The sequence below is a fragment of the Sciurus vulgaris genome (assembly GCF_902686455.1).
Source record: "Sciurus vulgaris genome assembly, chromosome: 8".
In the NCBI taxonomy this organism is placed as follows: domain Eukaryota; kingdom Metazoa; phylum Chordata; class Mammalia; order Rodentia; family Sciuridae; genus Sciurus; species Sciurus vulgaris.
The window spans coordinates 84,665,303-84,679,596 of NC_136468.1; the positions used below are offsets into that span (position 1 = coordinate 84,665,303).

The window sequence follows — 14,294 nt, forward strand, 5'->3', positions numbered from 1 at the left end:
AAAAAATTCTTTATTGATTTCTTATACCTGATGTTTGGATACATAAGGAAAAGAATCAGATTAGGAGAGAATATGTTTTTTATAATAAACAATATTCCAAAGGCTATTTCTTAGGAAAAGTAAATCTTGGGTGCTTGTAGGGACCAGCTGTTTGAGAGTCCACTTAGTAGAGATAAAACTGCATGGTAACCAGAACAAGATGTCTACATCTGAATCCCCAGAAACTGAATATGTTACATTCCATGACTCAGGGAACTTTGAGGGTATGATAAGTTAAGGATCTTGGAATCAGGGTATTATTCAGGTGGGTCCCATGTAATCATAAGGGTCCTTAAATGTGGAAGAGGGATGCAATGTGAGAAAGAGTTGACCTGATCATTACCAGCTTTGAAGGTAGAGGGGATCACACACCAAGGAATGCAGGCAGCTGCTATGTTCTGAAAAGGGAAAGGAAATGGTATCCCTTATAAAACCACCAGGTAACCCTGCTGGCATGATTTTACCCCAAGTATGATCCATTTTACACTCTGACCTCCAGAATAGTGAGATGAACTGTCAGAGGTATAAGCTGTTGCAGGCATTTGGGAGGTGGGTGGGGAAACACTTTAATATGCAGACTCATTTAATCTTTATTTTCAGCCCTTCTGAAAATTTCAGAGAAATCTTTCTCTGTATTTTAAGCCACTAAATTTGCAGTAATTTGTTAACAGCAGCAATAGGAAATAGGGTGGTAATATACTGAAAGATCATATGCTTTGAGTTGCTTTTGTTCCAAAAACAAAATTTTTTACTAAGTCTTGTTCTTTTGCCCTGTTTTCATCATGGTTTAGAGTATCAATTTGCAAGCTGACAAATTACACCCTGGAGGATTGACTAGGCAAAAAAAAAATGCAGTTCTGTAACACCCAGTGCAGTAGTACTCACTGAAGTCCCAGCTACCAAGCAGCAAGTCTGGAGAGACATAGGGAGACTCTCATCTCAGGGAAAAAACAAGCAAATAAACAGCTGGACGTGTGACTCAGATCTGTAATCCCGGCTGCTCCAGAGGCTGAGGGAAGAGGATTGCAATTTCGAGGCCAGCCTGCAAAACTTAGCAAAACCACATCTCAGATTATAATGAAAAGGGGTGGGGATGTAGCTCAGTAGTAAAGCAGCCCTGAGTTCAATCCCCAGTACTGTAAAAAACAAGCAAAACAAAACACACTTCAGTTCTGTGATCAAAATTAACTGACATATGCAACGGAAGAAAAAGTACTTCACACTTTTGAGAAACCTGACAGACACTACCTACAGGTGATCAAGATTAACATCATCAGTGATAAGTCATGTTGATTGCATGCACATTTGATGTAATGAGGATGGCACATCCCCTCTGTACATAACACCTCCCCCAGAACATAACACCAGTCCAATGAGTAAAACATCAGACAAACTCAAATTGAGGGACATTAGAAATTACTTGACCAGAACTCAAAACAAGAAAAGTCTGAAGAACTGTCACAGTCTAGAAAAGCCTAAGGTACCTTGATGATTAAGTGTAATGTGATGTCCTTTATGGGATATGAGGCAGAAAAACAACATTTGATAAATACTAAAGAAGTTCAATAAAAAGTACAGACCTTAGTCAAGACATCACTATTGGTACATTATTTGTGACAAATATACTAACAGAACATGTTAACACCTACATTCAGAGTGTATGGAACTCTCTACACAGTCTTGGCAACTTCTCTGTAAATCTAAAACTATTCTAAAATAAAACATCTATTTTTTAAAAAGTCCAATTTCCTTAAAAAATTAACTAGCTCATAGAAGATCAGATCTTGGATTATTAACATCACCCCCAAATTTACTAGTTTAACGAGCTCATTATGTGTGTGTGGTAGATATGTGTATATGAAGTGATAAATTTGCTTTTGATGTATTTAAAATAATTTATAAATTCATACTAATGAGTTTGGACTTGTTCCGTGCAGTTAAAATGAATGCCACAGTATTATTTTGAAAAATAATTATAATATAAATATTCTATAATTCATAAAGTATGGAACTTTTGTATCTAAGTTTCTAGAAAGCAGATAAGTCTGTCAGTTCATTAAGTAGGAATATAAGATTGAAATTAAATCATGGTGACCTAGGATGAAAGACCCCTTTGGACTATATGAGCATACATTGAAACTATCATTAATCAATAAAGTTTTTTTCTGTTTGCTGTATCTCCTTCCAAATAGGAAACTTTATTTTGTTTTTAAAAAAATTATTCATGTAACACCTTCCTTGTGATTACATTATATAGTAATAGTTACTTCTAGAAAATATCATCAACAAGACTCACTAGAGCAGTATGTAAGCTGTTCTGAAATATAGGCAAGTGTTTCGGAATGAAAGCAAATATTTGAATAAATACTGGGAATAAGTGGTGGTCCCCCATGAGTTATCCCCCCTCAATGTGAGAGTAACCATAGATAATTGGAATGATTCTGCCATCTAAAAACTTTACTATGCTGTTTTTCCCCTTAGGTTTATGATGCTGCAGTCAGGTGGTTGAAATATGATGAACCTAATCGCCAGCCATTTATGGTTGACATCCTTGCTAAAGTCAGGTTTCCTCTTATATCAAAGAATTTCTTAAGTAAAACAGTACAAGCTGAACCACTTATTCAAGACAATCCTGAATGCCTTAAGATGGTGATAAGTAAGTTGCCTTAATATCCATTTATAACCTGATCATATGGCCAGTTTCCCATGGGCTTAATCCATTAGAATGGATCAGACTCAATAGCCAAGGAGAAATATGGAAGACTTTGCACTTCCACAGAGTCAGTCCCTCAGGGTTCTCTAAGTCCCCTGGAGAAGACTTAGCCTCAGCTTTATTTTACAGGGACTTACATGAAGGAAGGTAGAAATATTTAGGCTTTTTCTACTTCTGTATACAATAACTTTCATGTACTTTGGTTTCTGGTGTTTCCTTTTTTATTTTATTTAACCAAATAGTATACTTTTATCACATTTTCCTTCCTAAATAACTTTTCTTTTTTTGCTTGGAGCCAATTATTGCTGAATATTTTTCATTTGTTTTAATTTTCTTGACTTATCAGCTAAGTCTCAAGCTCTCAATACCCTTTTAAAATGCCACTTAATAAAGTTATCTGAACAATTAAGCAATCTGTTGCTTTCTTTGTTGGAAATATCCCTTTTTGAGCCTTCTGCCCATTCCAATATGGGATGTTTGCTCTCTAGGCCTGATGCACAGTCCTTGTGCTGGGGCTTCCTGTCACCATCCTGGAAAATTCTTTTACTTATATGTGTCCATTATCTGCTGGATCCCAGGTTTGCCTCTTTCTTAATTCTGATGGAACATATCTTCTAAAAGGTTCCTGGTTAACTGGACACAGTGATACATGCCTGTAGTCCCAGCAGCTCGGGAGCCTGAGGCAGGAGGATCTCGAGTTCAAAGCCAGTCTCAGCAACCTAACAGTGACACTCTGTCTCTAAATAAAATATAAAAAAGGGCTGGGGACATAGTTCAGTGGTTAAGCACCCTGGTACCAAAAAAAAAAAAAAAAAAGGTTCCTGGTAAAGAATACGTGAATGGTAAATACTTGTAGACTTAACAAATCTCATGAGTATTTCACCATAGAACATTGAATGATAGTTAAACTGGACATAAAATTATGTTGAAAATCATTTTAAGTTAGAATTATCTTCAGGTCACCACTGTTACTTTTGAGAAGTCTAATGCCAGTCTTATCCTTTCTTACTTTTTTCATTCTGTTATTTTTTCCCTTCCCCCCACCCCTCCCACCCCCTTACTTTTTTATTCATTTATTTACTCACTCCTCTCTTGTGAATATTTATTATCTTTTTTCTTAGCCGGGCCCAGTGGCACATACCTGTAATCCCAACAACAACTCAGGAGGCTGAGGGAAGAGGATTATAAGCTCAAGGCCAGCCTCAACAATTTAAAGGGGACCTAAACAAATTAATGAGACCCTGTCTCAAAATAAAAAATGAAAAGGGCTGGAGGTGTAGTTTAGTGGTAAAGTGCCCCTGGGTTCAATCCCCAGTTTGGGGGCAGAAATAGAGACATATATATCTTGTTTTCTTTCACCTCTGATGTTTCTCAAGTTTACAGTAGTATACCTTGATGTGTATCTTATTTTTTAAAGTCATGTTGGGTATTCTCTTTTCAGCCAAAGATGTCTCAGTTCTTTATTAATGAATGATACTGTGATTTTTTCAGACCTTGACTCTAATCTTTTTTTATGTCTCCTATTTCCATCTTTGTTGGTTCTCTTCAAAGAGATAGCCTTAAAAAAATTTTTTTCCTGCTAAATCTTTTTCAGCTATTTTTAATTTCCATGTGTTTCTACTTATTTCATGAGCACAATATCTTATCACTCTAAAGTAGTCATTATAGTGCCTTTGGAGTTTTCTTATATTTTCTGTATTACCTTTGAATTTTCCTGTTTGTTAAAAGCTTTTCTTAAATGCTCTGTCAATCATGTAAGAGTGAGTTTTTACAAAACTGATAGATCATATCAGTTGTGCGTGTGAGAGGGTTTATAATTTTTGGGGCTTAACTGTAGGGTAATCTGAGTAGCCAGTAAATTTTTTAGTTGGGAGGCCCCAAACATCAGTATTTTCTCAGGAGTTATAAGTTGGGTACAGCATTTAGGAGCTGGGTAAGGAGATATTTTTTCACTTAATCCCTGGTTTCAGTTCTACACTCTTTTGTGTTGTTCCCCAAGTCTGGATCATCTGTCAATATTTCTAAAGATCATTCCTCCTGTCCTGTAGAAGACTTGTCCAGCTATGGCCAGTACCTAACTACAGCAGGGGGAAAAGGCCTGGGAGTTCAACTGTTGTTTAATTTGGAATTCTAGAGTTCTGTTGTTTTCATGTCCATCCTCTCCTCTTCTGGAGTACTTAGTACAGTTATGGTTGTTTCCAAGATTCTGGGGGTAATTTGGCCTGCATTTCATTTTTTTCTCTTCGCATAATCATTTAGTTATGACACACATCTGCTGGCTTCATTAATAATGTTTTATAGTTATAGTTCTCATAGTATTGTTAGTTTGTGATTGCTTCTTGTGTCCTTGGTGTTTAGAGTGATTTTTAAGATGAGAAAAAAAGGTCTCGAAATGGGAAGTTCAACATCATGTTGTTATTATATTAAATCTCGAATCAGTCTTTTCCTTTATGATGCCTGGCTTTATAGTGAGGTAGTTAGAAAAGTCTTCACTATCCCAAGATTTTTTTAAATTACCTAAATTTTCCTCTTGTCCACTTATGGATTTCTTGTCTTTTCTCCTTTAAGTCTTCATCCTACTGACATTTATTTGGTACCAAGTAATTTGTTTCTAAATGTCTAGTAAGATGGTCCAGTATCATCCAATAGTTCATCTTTCCCAGTGATTTAAACATAAGTATGCATAAATCTATATACACTTTCTCTTCCATTTCATTCTAGTACCTTTCTTTAGTTAGTTTTGTACTTCATTTAAGTTGTCATATGTTTTAGAGAATTCATAATTTTATTAGTTTCTGCTTTTTTAATTGTAGCTATTTTTTTTAATGAGACTGCTACAGCATACCACAGCATAGTCTTTAACAGAAAACTTTTTTTATAAGTAGAAGGGTACACTCTAAAATGACTGAACAGGATAATACATACATAACTAGTAGCACAGCCATGTATTATCAAGTATGATGTATTGTAATTGTAGCTATTTTTATTGTTGCAACTGTGAATAGTGTCCTTTTTCTTTTATTATTTATCAGCCTGATCATTTTATTGATCGTTTTTTTTTTTTCTTTTGTTTCAGTTCTTTCACTGTAAATATAGCTATTTTATGTTCCGTGTTTGGTAATAACAGTATCTGAAGTATCTGGAGGTCATATGCTGGTGTTTTTTCTGTTGACTTTTTCCTGGTAGTTTAATTTCTTGTGTGTATTGTAATTTGAGATTACGTACTTAACATTTGATTGCTCTTAATCTCCAGGGATTTTGGGGGCTTGGTTATGTCCCTGCAGGTCTTCTCTGTTCTCCTTAAAAGGAAAATAGTACTTGCTTTTGCCAGGTTCCTTAGCAAACTCTGCTCCTTTGAATTTTTCTTGGCTGTTGGTTTCCTAGACTTGTAGGTAGGGTAAATTCAAACTTCAAACCTGCCTACAGGCAGAGATGTCGTTGAAAATTCTCAAAGGAGAGAGACTATGTCTCTAAAGTTTAAATAGGCACATTACTGTTTCTTGCTTTGCCATCAGGCAGATGTTTCTTAGCCTGTTTTTCACTGAAAGTGTAACTGCTGGTCCAAGCAATCCAGCTTTAAGCAGATATCTCAGTTCCAACTCTCTCTTGAGCAGGTTCAAGTCCTTATCTTTTTCTCCCTCATGTAGCCAGTAAAAACAATTTCTGGTTTACAATATTACCAAAAGACTTTAGAATAGCACAAGTCTCTTAATGGTTACTATTCTGGTGTTTAGCTTTTTTCTTAATTTTGATCCTCTATCTCTAATCTCTTAGCTATGCATTCAAAGAGAAATTTATTTTATTCTTTTCAACATTTAGAGTTATTTTGTAGCAAGAAAATATTTCTGTAAATCTAATCTGTCATTTTCCTATAAGTGCAAATTAGATTATTTCAACAGATATGAAATATGTAGTGTTTAAATAGTGACTGTGATACACAGTTAAGTATACTGCTGGCCTCTATAGGCTCTTGAATTCCCTTTCAGTTTAAACCAGAAACCACATGGGGCAGCAAGATAGATTTCAATTTGTATATGATAAGCAAGAAAACCTGTCTTAGAAGATAGTTGTAATTCACTCTGGAACTTAAGTTTGAGTTTGAATCTCATTTGGGTGATTGATTTAAGGTATAACTGGTTTCTGGCACAAAGTTAAGGAAACTGGTGAAAGAAAAATGAGCCCTTTCATTTCTTCCTAAGATGACCTCAAGATTGGTAATAAGCTGGAGTGTTTGAATTATTAAATCACTTGTCCCTTGATTTGGCAGTCTAATGGAAAACTCTATTAGACTTGTCACACAGCTATAGCTTTAGAGTAACATGTGGAAAATAGGTAAGTTAACCCAATGTTGCCCCAAATTTAGAAAAATATTATGCTATATCCTTATAATGAAATGCTCTATGGTTACTGAAAACATTTTATGAATAACTAGTAATATGGAAGTTTTTCACAGGCAGCAGAACCACAACAGTGTATGCTTAAAATATTTTTTGTTAAATGAAAAATGAAAAAAAAATTTTTTAAAGACTAGGAATGTTTGAACCCAATTAAGTCTTTCAAGGGAAAAAGAGAAGAGGATATGGGTGAAGAACACACCCTTGTAAATATGTACATATAAGTGTTGAAGAGGGGGAATAGAAATGGTGAATTCACAGAACTACTTAAAGCAAAGCCTGGCATCTTGAAGACCAAGATATGTTTAGGTAGAGCACAGGTGACCACCAGTCCCTTTAAATAGAGAGATGAAAGAAAATCAGTATCACAAAAAAGACTTGATTAGGGCTCCATCTTTTGGATTACATACATGCTAATATCAGGTTTTTCATTAATCCTCAATTTGAAAATTCTGTTATTTTTCAGACCTTACGGTTTCACTGGGTAGAGAGCTGCACCATTTCTTCACACATGTCGTGAGCTGTTAAAGAGGACTAGCCAGGCTCAGAGTCTAGCATTTAGTTCTTATGCGAATTCTGAATTGATTTAGAAACAGGATAGCAGCATTATTTGAGAAATTCAAGTGTGGAGATGAGGCTGTTAAGCAAGAAGCTTTGTTTTTTAGTTTAGCTTACCAGACTCATTGCAGTCTTTCTTTTTTTTTCCCCTGACTTAATGAAGAACAGTGAGTTGTTCCATAACTTCTTGACTAAATAAGACTTCAAGAGTGGAGGCGTTGGCAGAGCTAAGTAGGGGAAAGAAAGCCTCCAGCCTCCCTTCTTCAGATCACAAGTTGTCTTTTTGCCATCTAATTTGTGTTGCCTTTTCAGAGAGGAAGAAAAACAGAAAAGATGACTTAAAAAATAGAATAAAGCTAAGCCAGAAGAATGTATATATAAAAGAAAATGAGTTATATAGTAAAGTACATAGTTAAAGGCCCTACAGTGGACATGTCTGAAATTTTTACTCAAATTTTTCAAACAATAACAACACTGAAAGGAGTAGCTCCCAAAGAAATATACCTAAGGATCTATGAGCTTCTCAAGGACAGGTGCCAAAGTGTTTCCAGCCCTCTCCTTGGAGACAGAAAAATAAATAAATAAATAACCTATCAGAGAAGGAATATAGTTCATGTTTCCTCTGGGTTAGCTACTTTCATCCAGCATCCTGTTGACTGAAAACAGTTCCCTCCTCTCTCTCCCCTCTCTACTTTCTTGTGCTGGAAGTATTATATTGATATACTATTCAGGTAATCTTCATCATGTGTAGAACCTTGCTGGAGCAGTAGTTCTGAAACCCCAGAGTTTTAGATGCAGAAGCTCTGGGCTAGTGTCCAATCATTTGAATTTCTATCATGTTTCCAGGTGATGCTGATGCTCTGGGTCACAGGACCACATTTCAAGAATTATCCCAGGCTAAATCCAGTTTTGAGCTTTAGTGGTTTTTACATTTGTGAAAGAAATGTAAAAAACAGTATTTCACAGAAACCAAATGTGACTGGCAAAGCCTAAGGTATTTACTGTCTACCCTTCACAAAAAAAATTTTGCCAGCCTCTGCCATAGGGTATGGACTCCTGACGTAAAACTAGGGCCTTGGTGTCTGAGGTTTCTAGCTGTTCTTATGCAAAAGTGTCTACTCAAACTCTAAAATGAAAGGGAATGCTAAATATTGATTTTCATTCACCCACAAACTTTTTTTCTATACCTCTTTTCTAAAAGCCCAACACGGCCTCATATACAGAAGTGACTTGCATGTGTTAAGAATTTTTTTGCACTGTTGAATTTTCTTATCAGTAATATTATACATCATAGAAATTCAAAAAGATACAAAAGGGTACATAGTGAAAAGCAAGTCTCACTGATAGGCCTTTTTCCACGCCCTTCTAACTGTCCTGTATATCCTTCAAGAGGTAGTCTTGAGACTGTGTACAATAAATATATAATCATTTGCTTATTTATACATGTATAAATTATTTATAAAATGGGTGTGTGTGTGTGTGTGTGTATATATATATATATTTAAAAATATTCTGTTTTTTATCCTGGAAATTGAACCCAGAGACGTTTTAACTCGAGCCACATCCCGAGCCCTTTTTATGTTTTATTTTGAGACAGGGTCTCGCTAAGTTGCTGAGGCTGTCTTTGAACTTATGATTCTCCTGCCTCAGCCTCCTGAGTAACTGGAATTACAGGCATGTGCCACCACGTCCAGCCTAAAATACAATTTTTTAACACAAATGATTCTGCCCTCTGTGTTCTGTTCTATCTCTTGGGTTTTTTGTGTATGTGTTTGTGTGTGTATGGTACTAGGGATGGAACCCAAGGGTGTGCTACCACTGATCTACACCTCCCACACCATCCCTTTTTATCTTTTTTGTTTTGAGACAGAATCTTGCTAAATTGCCCAGGCTGACTTCATACTTGCAATCCTTCCTCCTCAGTCCCTGGGATTACAGATGTGTGTTACCACACCCAGCTATATCTTGTTTAGTTTCACACCACACTATTTCTTAGAGATCATTCATGTGTACATATTAACCTTTTTCATTCTTAAACAGTCACATATAATATTTCATTGTATGGATATATCCTAATTTTTTAACCACTTCCCTAACAGTGAACTTTAGGTTCATAACTCCTACAGGGGGAATTCCTGGGCTACAGAGTATGTATATTTGTGATTTTTTTTGAACCTCACTATATGACCCTCTTCCTCATCAGACACACACACCCTTTTGTCCTGTGTTCCAGTTTTATCTTGGCCAATCTGATAAGCGAAAGACTATGACTTTAATTTGTATTTCTCTTAAGTAGAGCAGATAAGCATATTTTCATATATCTAAGAGTTGTTCATAGTTCTTTTTTTGTGAACTATATTGAGGCACTTCAATTAATTTTCTGTTAAGTTGTTGGTCTTAATCTTATTACTAGGATGTCTTTTTATAATTTTCTAGGTTTGTAACTTTTTTGCAGTTGTAGATAGACAGCATGTCTTTATTTTATTTGGGTATTTTTTTATGTAATGCTAAGGATTGAACCCAGGACCTCACATGTGCTAGGTAAACGCTCTGCCACTGAGCCCCAGCCCAGCCCCTATAGTTTTCTTTATAGTATAAATAGTTCCTTAGTTTGTCATCGTCTTTTGATTTTGTCTTGTCCTTTTTTCACATGGTAATTTTTCTTAAAATTTTATGTAGTTAAGTCGGAACATTCTTTTGTTGCTCCATGTTTTTATTATTTTTAGGCTTTGTCACACGGGAACCTTTTTTATTTTAACCACACTATTTTTCTTTTAGGTATTATGAGATATTTTTGCATATTCCAGATTGTATTGATTTGGAGTTTAAAGTAAAATGTGAGGTAGGGATGGTTTTCCCCTCATATATTATCTGACATTGATAATAACCTTTTTTTTTCCTCTCCTTGTTGTAAAATGACACCTTAAAGAGTCTTTGATTAACTGACCCTTAACCAAATTGAGGAAGTGCTGAAGGAAAAATAGCATGTTAGTTCTGAATCTTTATTGCATTTGAGAGTCATCTAAGACAGTGCTTCTCAAAGTTTTATGTATATCTGAATTACCTTGGAATTTTAAGTATGCAGATGCTGATTGGGTGGGTCAATGGGGGGCCTGGGATGCAGCATTTCTAACAAACTCCCAGATGCTGAAGCTGCTGCTCTTTGAACCACATTTTAAGTGACCAGGAACTCTTTAAAATACATGTACCTGGGCCTTGCCACCAGAAATTTTAATTGGTTTGTGATAGGACATGGGTAAAGTTTCAGAGATTTCCTATGTAATTCCAATATATTGTTATAGAATCACTAGGTTTTAGGAGGTGTGGATTTCAGTAATTATTGTTTTGGGTAGCTATTGCTTGTGGAGCCAGGAAATTTGCTGGAATGTAGTAAGTACATGGCACAATCTTAAAACCATGGCAATTGTTGAGAATAATAAGTTGGTTAGGATTCAGATCCTTGTACATTTCTCCTGCCATGTTCCCCCTTATTTTCTTTGAATGTTATAAGTAATGATAAAATAAATGCACTATTATGTCTTGGCATTTCTTTTTCAAAACACTGCATTAGTGCCTGAAGTTCTTGAATAGTTGCTATGTGTTTTTCTACAGGTGGAATGAGGTACCATCTGCTGTCTCCAGAGGACAGAGAAGAACTTGCAGATGGCACAAGACCTAGAAGAAAGAAACATGATTACCGCATAGCCTTATTTGGAGGCTCCCAACCACAGTCCTGTAGATATTTTAACCCAAAGGTAACTAATATTTATTCTTCAGTTTTGAAAGCACTGAACAGATACACACTCACTTAACCCAAGTAGTAATAATTTGTGTCTTTTTAAATATGTCACTTTATGGCATTCTTTCACATACCTTATGAGATACGTAGTTATCGTTTTTGTTTTACAGATAAGGAAATTGAGACTTAGATTTCAAATGTTCCCATAGTTGCTCTGAAGTTCTTTATAGCAACCATAACCAAAGAAAATGGAAAGCTAATTCTCCTGTCTTTTTTTGTTGGCAAGTCCTTACATTCATTCTTTTTGCTTTCATTGTGTGCTATTTTTAAGGAAAACCAGCCTCTGGGGTTAGATTTGTTTTCTTTCTTCGGTAATTAGTATTTTAATTAAAACATAAATAGTCATTCTAAACAATTTGGAAAACCTAAAAAAGATAAAATCAGAAAAAAGATAAAATTACTTTGATCATCTAGAAACAATCTCCAATTTTAGTGTGCTTTTCAGTACATATTATGCCAATTGGGCTTGCAGATTCTGAGTCATAGGTCTAGGAACATGATCTTTTACATGTAGTTATCCCTTGAAAGAGTTGACTTGCATTTCTACTTCTTATTTCTTAGTCCTATATGTTTTGGTTGTTGAAAAAATAATACCATATTTTACTGGTACTATATTGCTGGGGCACAGCAAATATGACACCCAAAATTTACAAAGTAGTACCCATAACTCATGCTGAATTCTAGCACATAATGGTCTCTTTCATAATTTTGTAGGCATGGTTTTGATTGATGATAAAAACCCTATGAGACCAGAACATCTCTTTGACATTAGTATACTTGTCTGATGCTTCTTTCTAGGTGAAGTAGGTCTTTGGAGGTATTTTATGTAATAATGTAATAGTGATACACAAAGGTGCAGAACAGGAAAGACCAATCCAAATCCATCAATTTCAATGAAGTATCAATTCCAGTGAAGGCAAAGCATTGCCCCTTCAACAATGGGAGAGTCCCAGTGAAGAGAGCCTGTTGTGAGGTAAATTAACTTGCTTCCTCACAGTATGGTAACAAATTAAGGACTTAGAATTGGTCAGCATTACTGTCAATGTCAGCACTGGTTCACATTGACCTTAGAGAGGGAAAAATCCATTAGCTCCTATAACTACTTGCTTATACCCCTTCTGTCAGTGCCACTGTGATCACTCATCAACCCATTGAGCAACTAACAAATTGGGAAGGGAGGACATAGATGCAGTTCTGTACACAAGATACTTGTTTGCAATTGTGGACACTCTAATAAGAGTTCATGTGGAACATAAATTTGTGTGTTCTTTCTGGAGGCCCACCTACATTGCCTTTCTTCAAATCTTGTAAACAATCTTGCATCCTTGCTTATTTCAAGTCTGCACCCATCTGAGTAAATGATTAGTGATGCCCAAACATTGATAAAACTGACTTTAGGCTTTCCCTCCTAAAGATATATTGGAGAGCAAAATGAACTGCTTGAAATTCTGCCAAATCAGAATACTTTCCTTCTGTATTGTCCTTTAGTACAATTCCTAAAAGGATTGTAATGCAGTTCAGTATTGGCTAGTACTTTTTAAAATGAACCAAACTTGGGTAGCTCAAATTTGTCAGTGGTTATATAGGGAATACCTCCATGAAGACATTATCCTGGTTGAGGGAGAAGACAGTGAATGAGGTGAAAGGCTACTGGGTAAGGATTATAATTAGCTCATTTGAGTATTTTGTGCCTTTGAAACCCCAGTAAGCCCAGACTTGTGCATATATACTACATAATTAGTTGAAGGCATGCTATTTTTGTGGTTAGATGGGTCAGGTAAAATTGTTCTACATGGATTAATGATATGGTCACCTGGTTTCCCTTGGCATCAGAAATTTATTTGCTTTCTGTCCGAATCTAGTGGCCAACCAGGAAGTGTTGCCAAAGAATTGCACTCACTTAAAGGAGGTTGCCTGTGCTTCAGAATTCTACAGGTGTGCCCTGCGATCATATCGGTACATTTCTCAAGTTATATGCAACATCCTGATGCCCTAAGATCATAGGGTAGTCCGAGTAGCTGAGCCATACTAGTACAGCCTATCTCACTGAAAAGGCTTCCTCCTGCTCTGAAGCATACTTAATATTGAGAGCTTTTTGTTTTATATGGTAAAACTGGCTGAGGGTGGGGGACATAACTCCCAAATACAGGTTATGTCCCATCTTTAATATGTAGAAGATGCTTGAGGCAGCAAACTGTTCTTCATTTCCAAGGGATTAGATAAACATGCCATAAATCAGGACTTGGCACACTTTTTCTGTAAAACGCTAGAGTAAGTATTACAGCTTTAATAAGCCATTATTCTGTGCCACAACTATTCAGTTCTGGTGCCATACAAGGAGAGCAGACATAAATGGTACATAAACAATAGGCATGACTGTGTTCAAATAAAACCTTATTTAAAAAAACAAGTAATGGACTGGATTACCTGGATTACCTTCAGGCCATAGCTTCCCAGCCTGTACTCTAGACCTATGCACAAATAAAGACTTTAAAGTGATCAACACGGTGTTCTAGGCTAGTTTATCTTCTGTTTTTAACCAAGATACTGAGGATCCTTTCTATGTCCTCATCACCAGAACTGTTCAGTATCATGAGCATCAACAAAGGAGACGAGCCTGTGACTTCCTTTGGGGGAGGTGAACTGGTCCAGGGTCTCTGCAACTTAGATTATGGTGTGGTGCTAGAGACAAGAGATCTTTGAGATCAGACCATCACATTATTTACCCTAACGGATGACAAGAAATTTCCTCTAATAGTTTGACTAGACAGTAACAGAAATATACGTTAGC

At 36.0% G+C, this 14,294-nt stretch overlaps 1 protein-coding gene across 3 annotated transcripts in view; it reads left to right on the forward strand.

Moving 5' to 3' along the window:
* Positions 1-14,294, forward strand: part of KLHL7 (kelch like family member 7) — a 57,546-nt gene that overhangs the window by 23,965 nt on the left and 19,287 nt on the right. For all 3 annotated transcript variants that reach the window (XM_079150577.1, XM_079150578.1, XM_079150579.1), the window contains exons 6-7: positions 2,521-2,695; positions 11,317-11,459. In XM_079150577.1, coding sequence (XP_079006703.1) covers positions 2,521-2,695; positions 11,317-11,459 — 318 coding nt within the window. The remainder of the gene's footprint in view (positions 1-2,520; positions 2,696-11,316; positions 11,460-14,294) is intronic.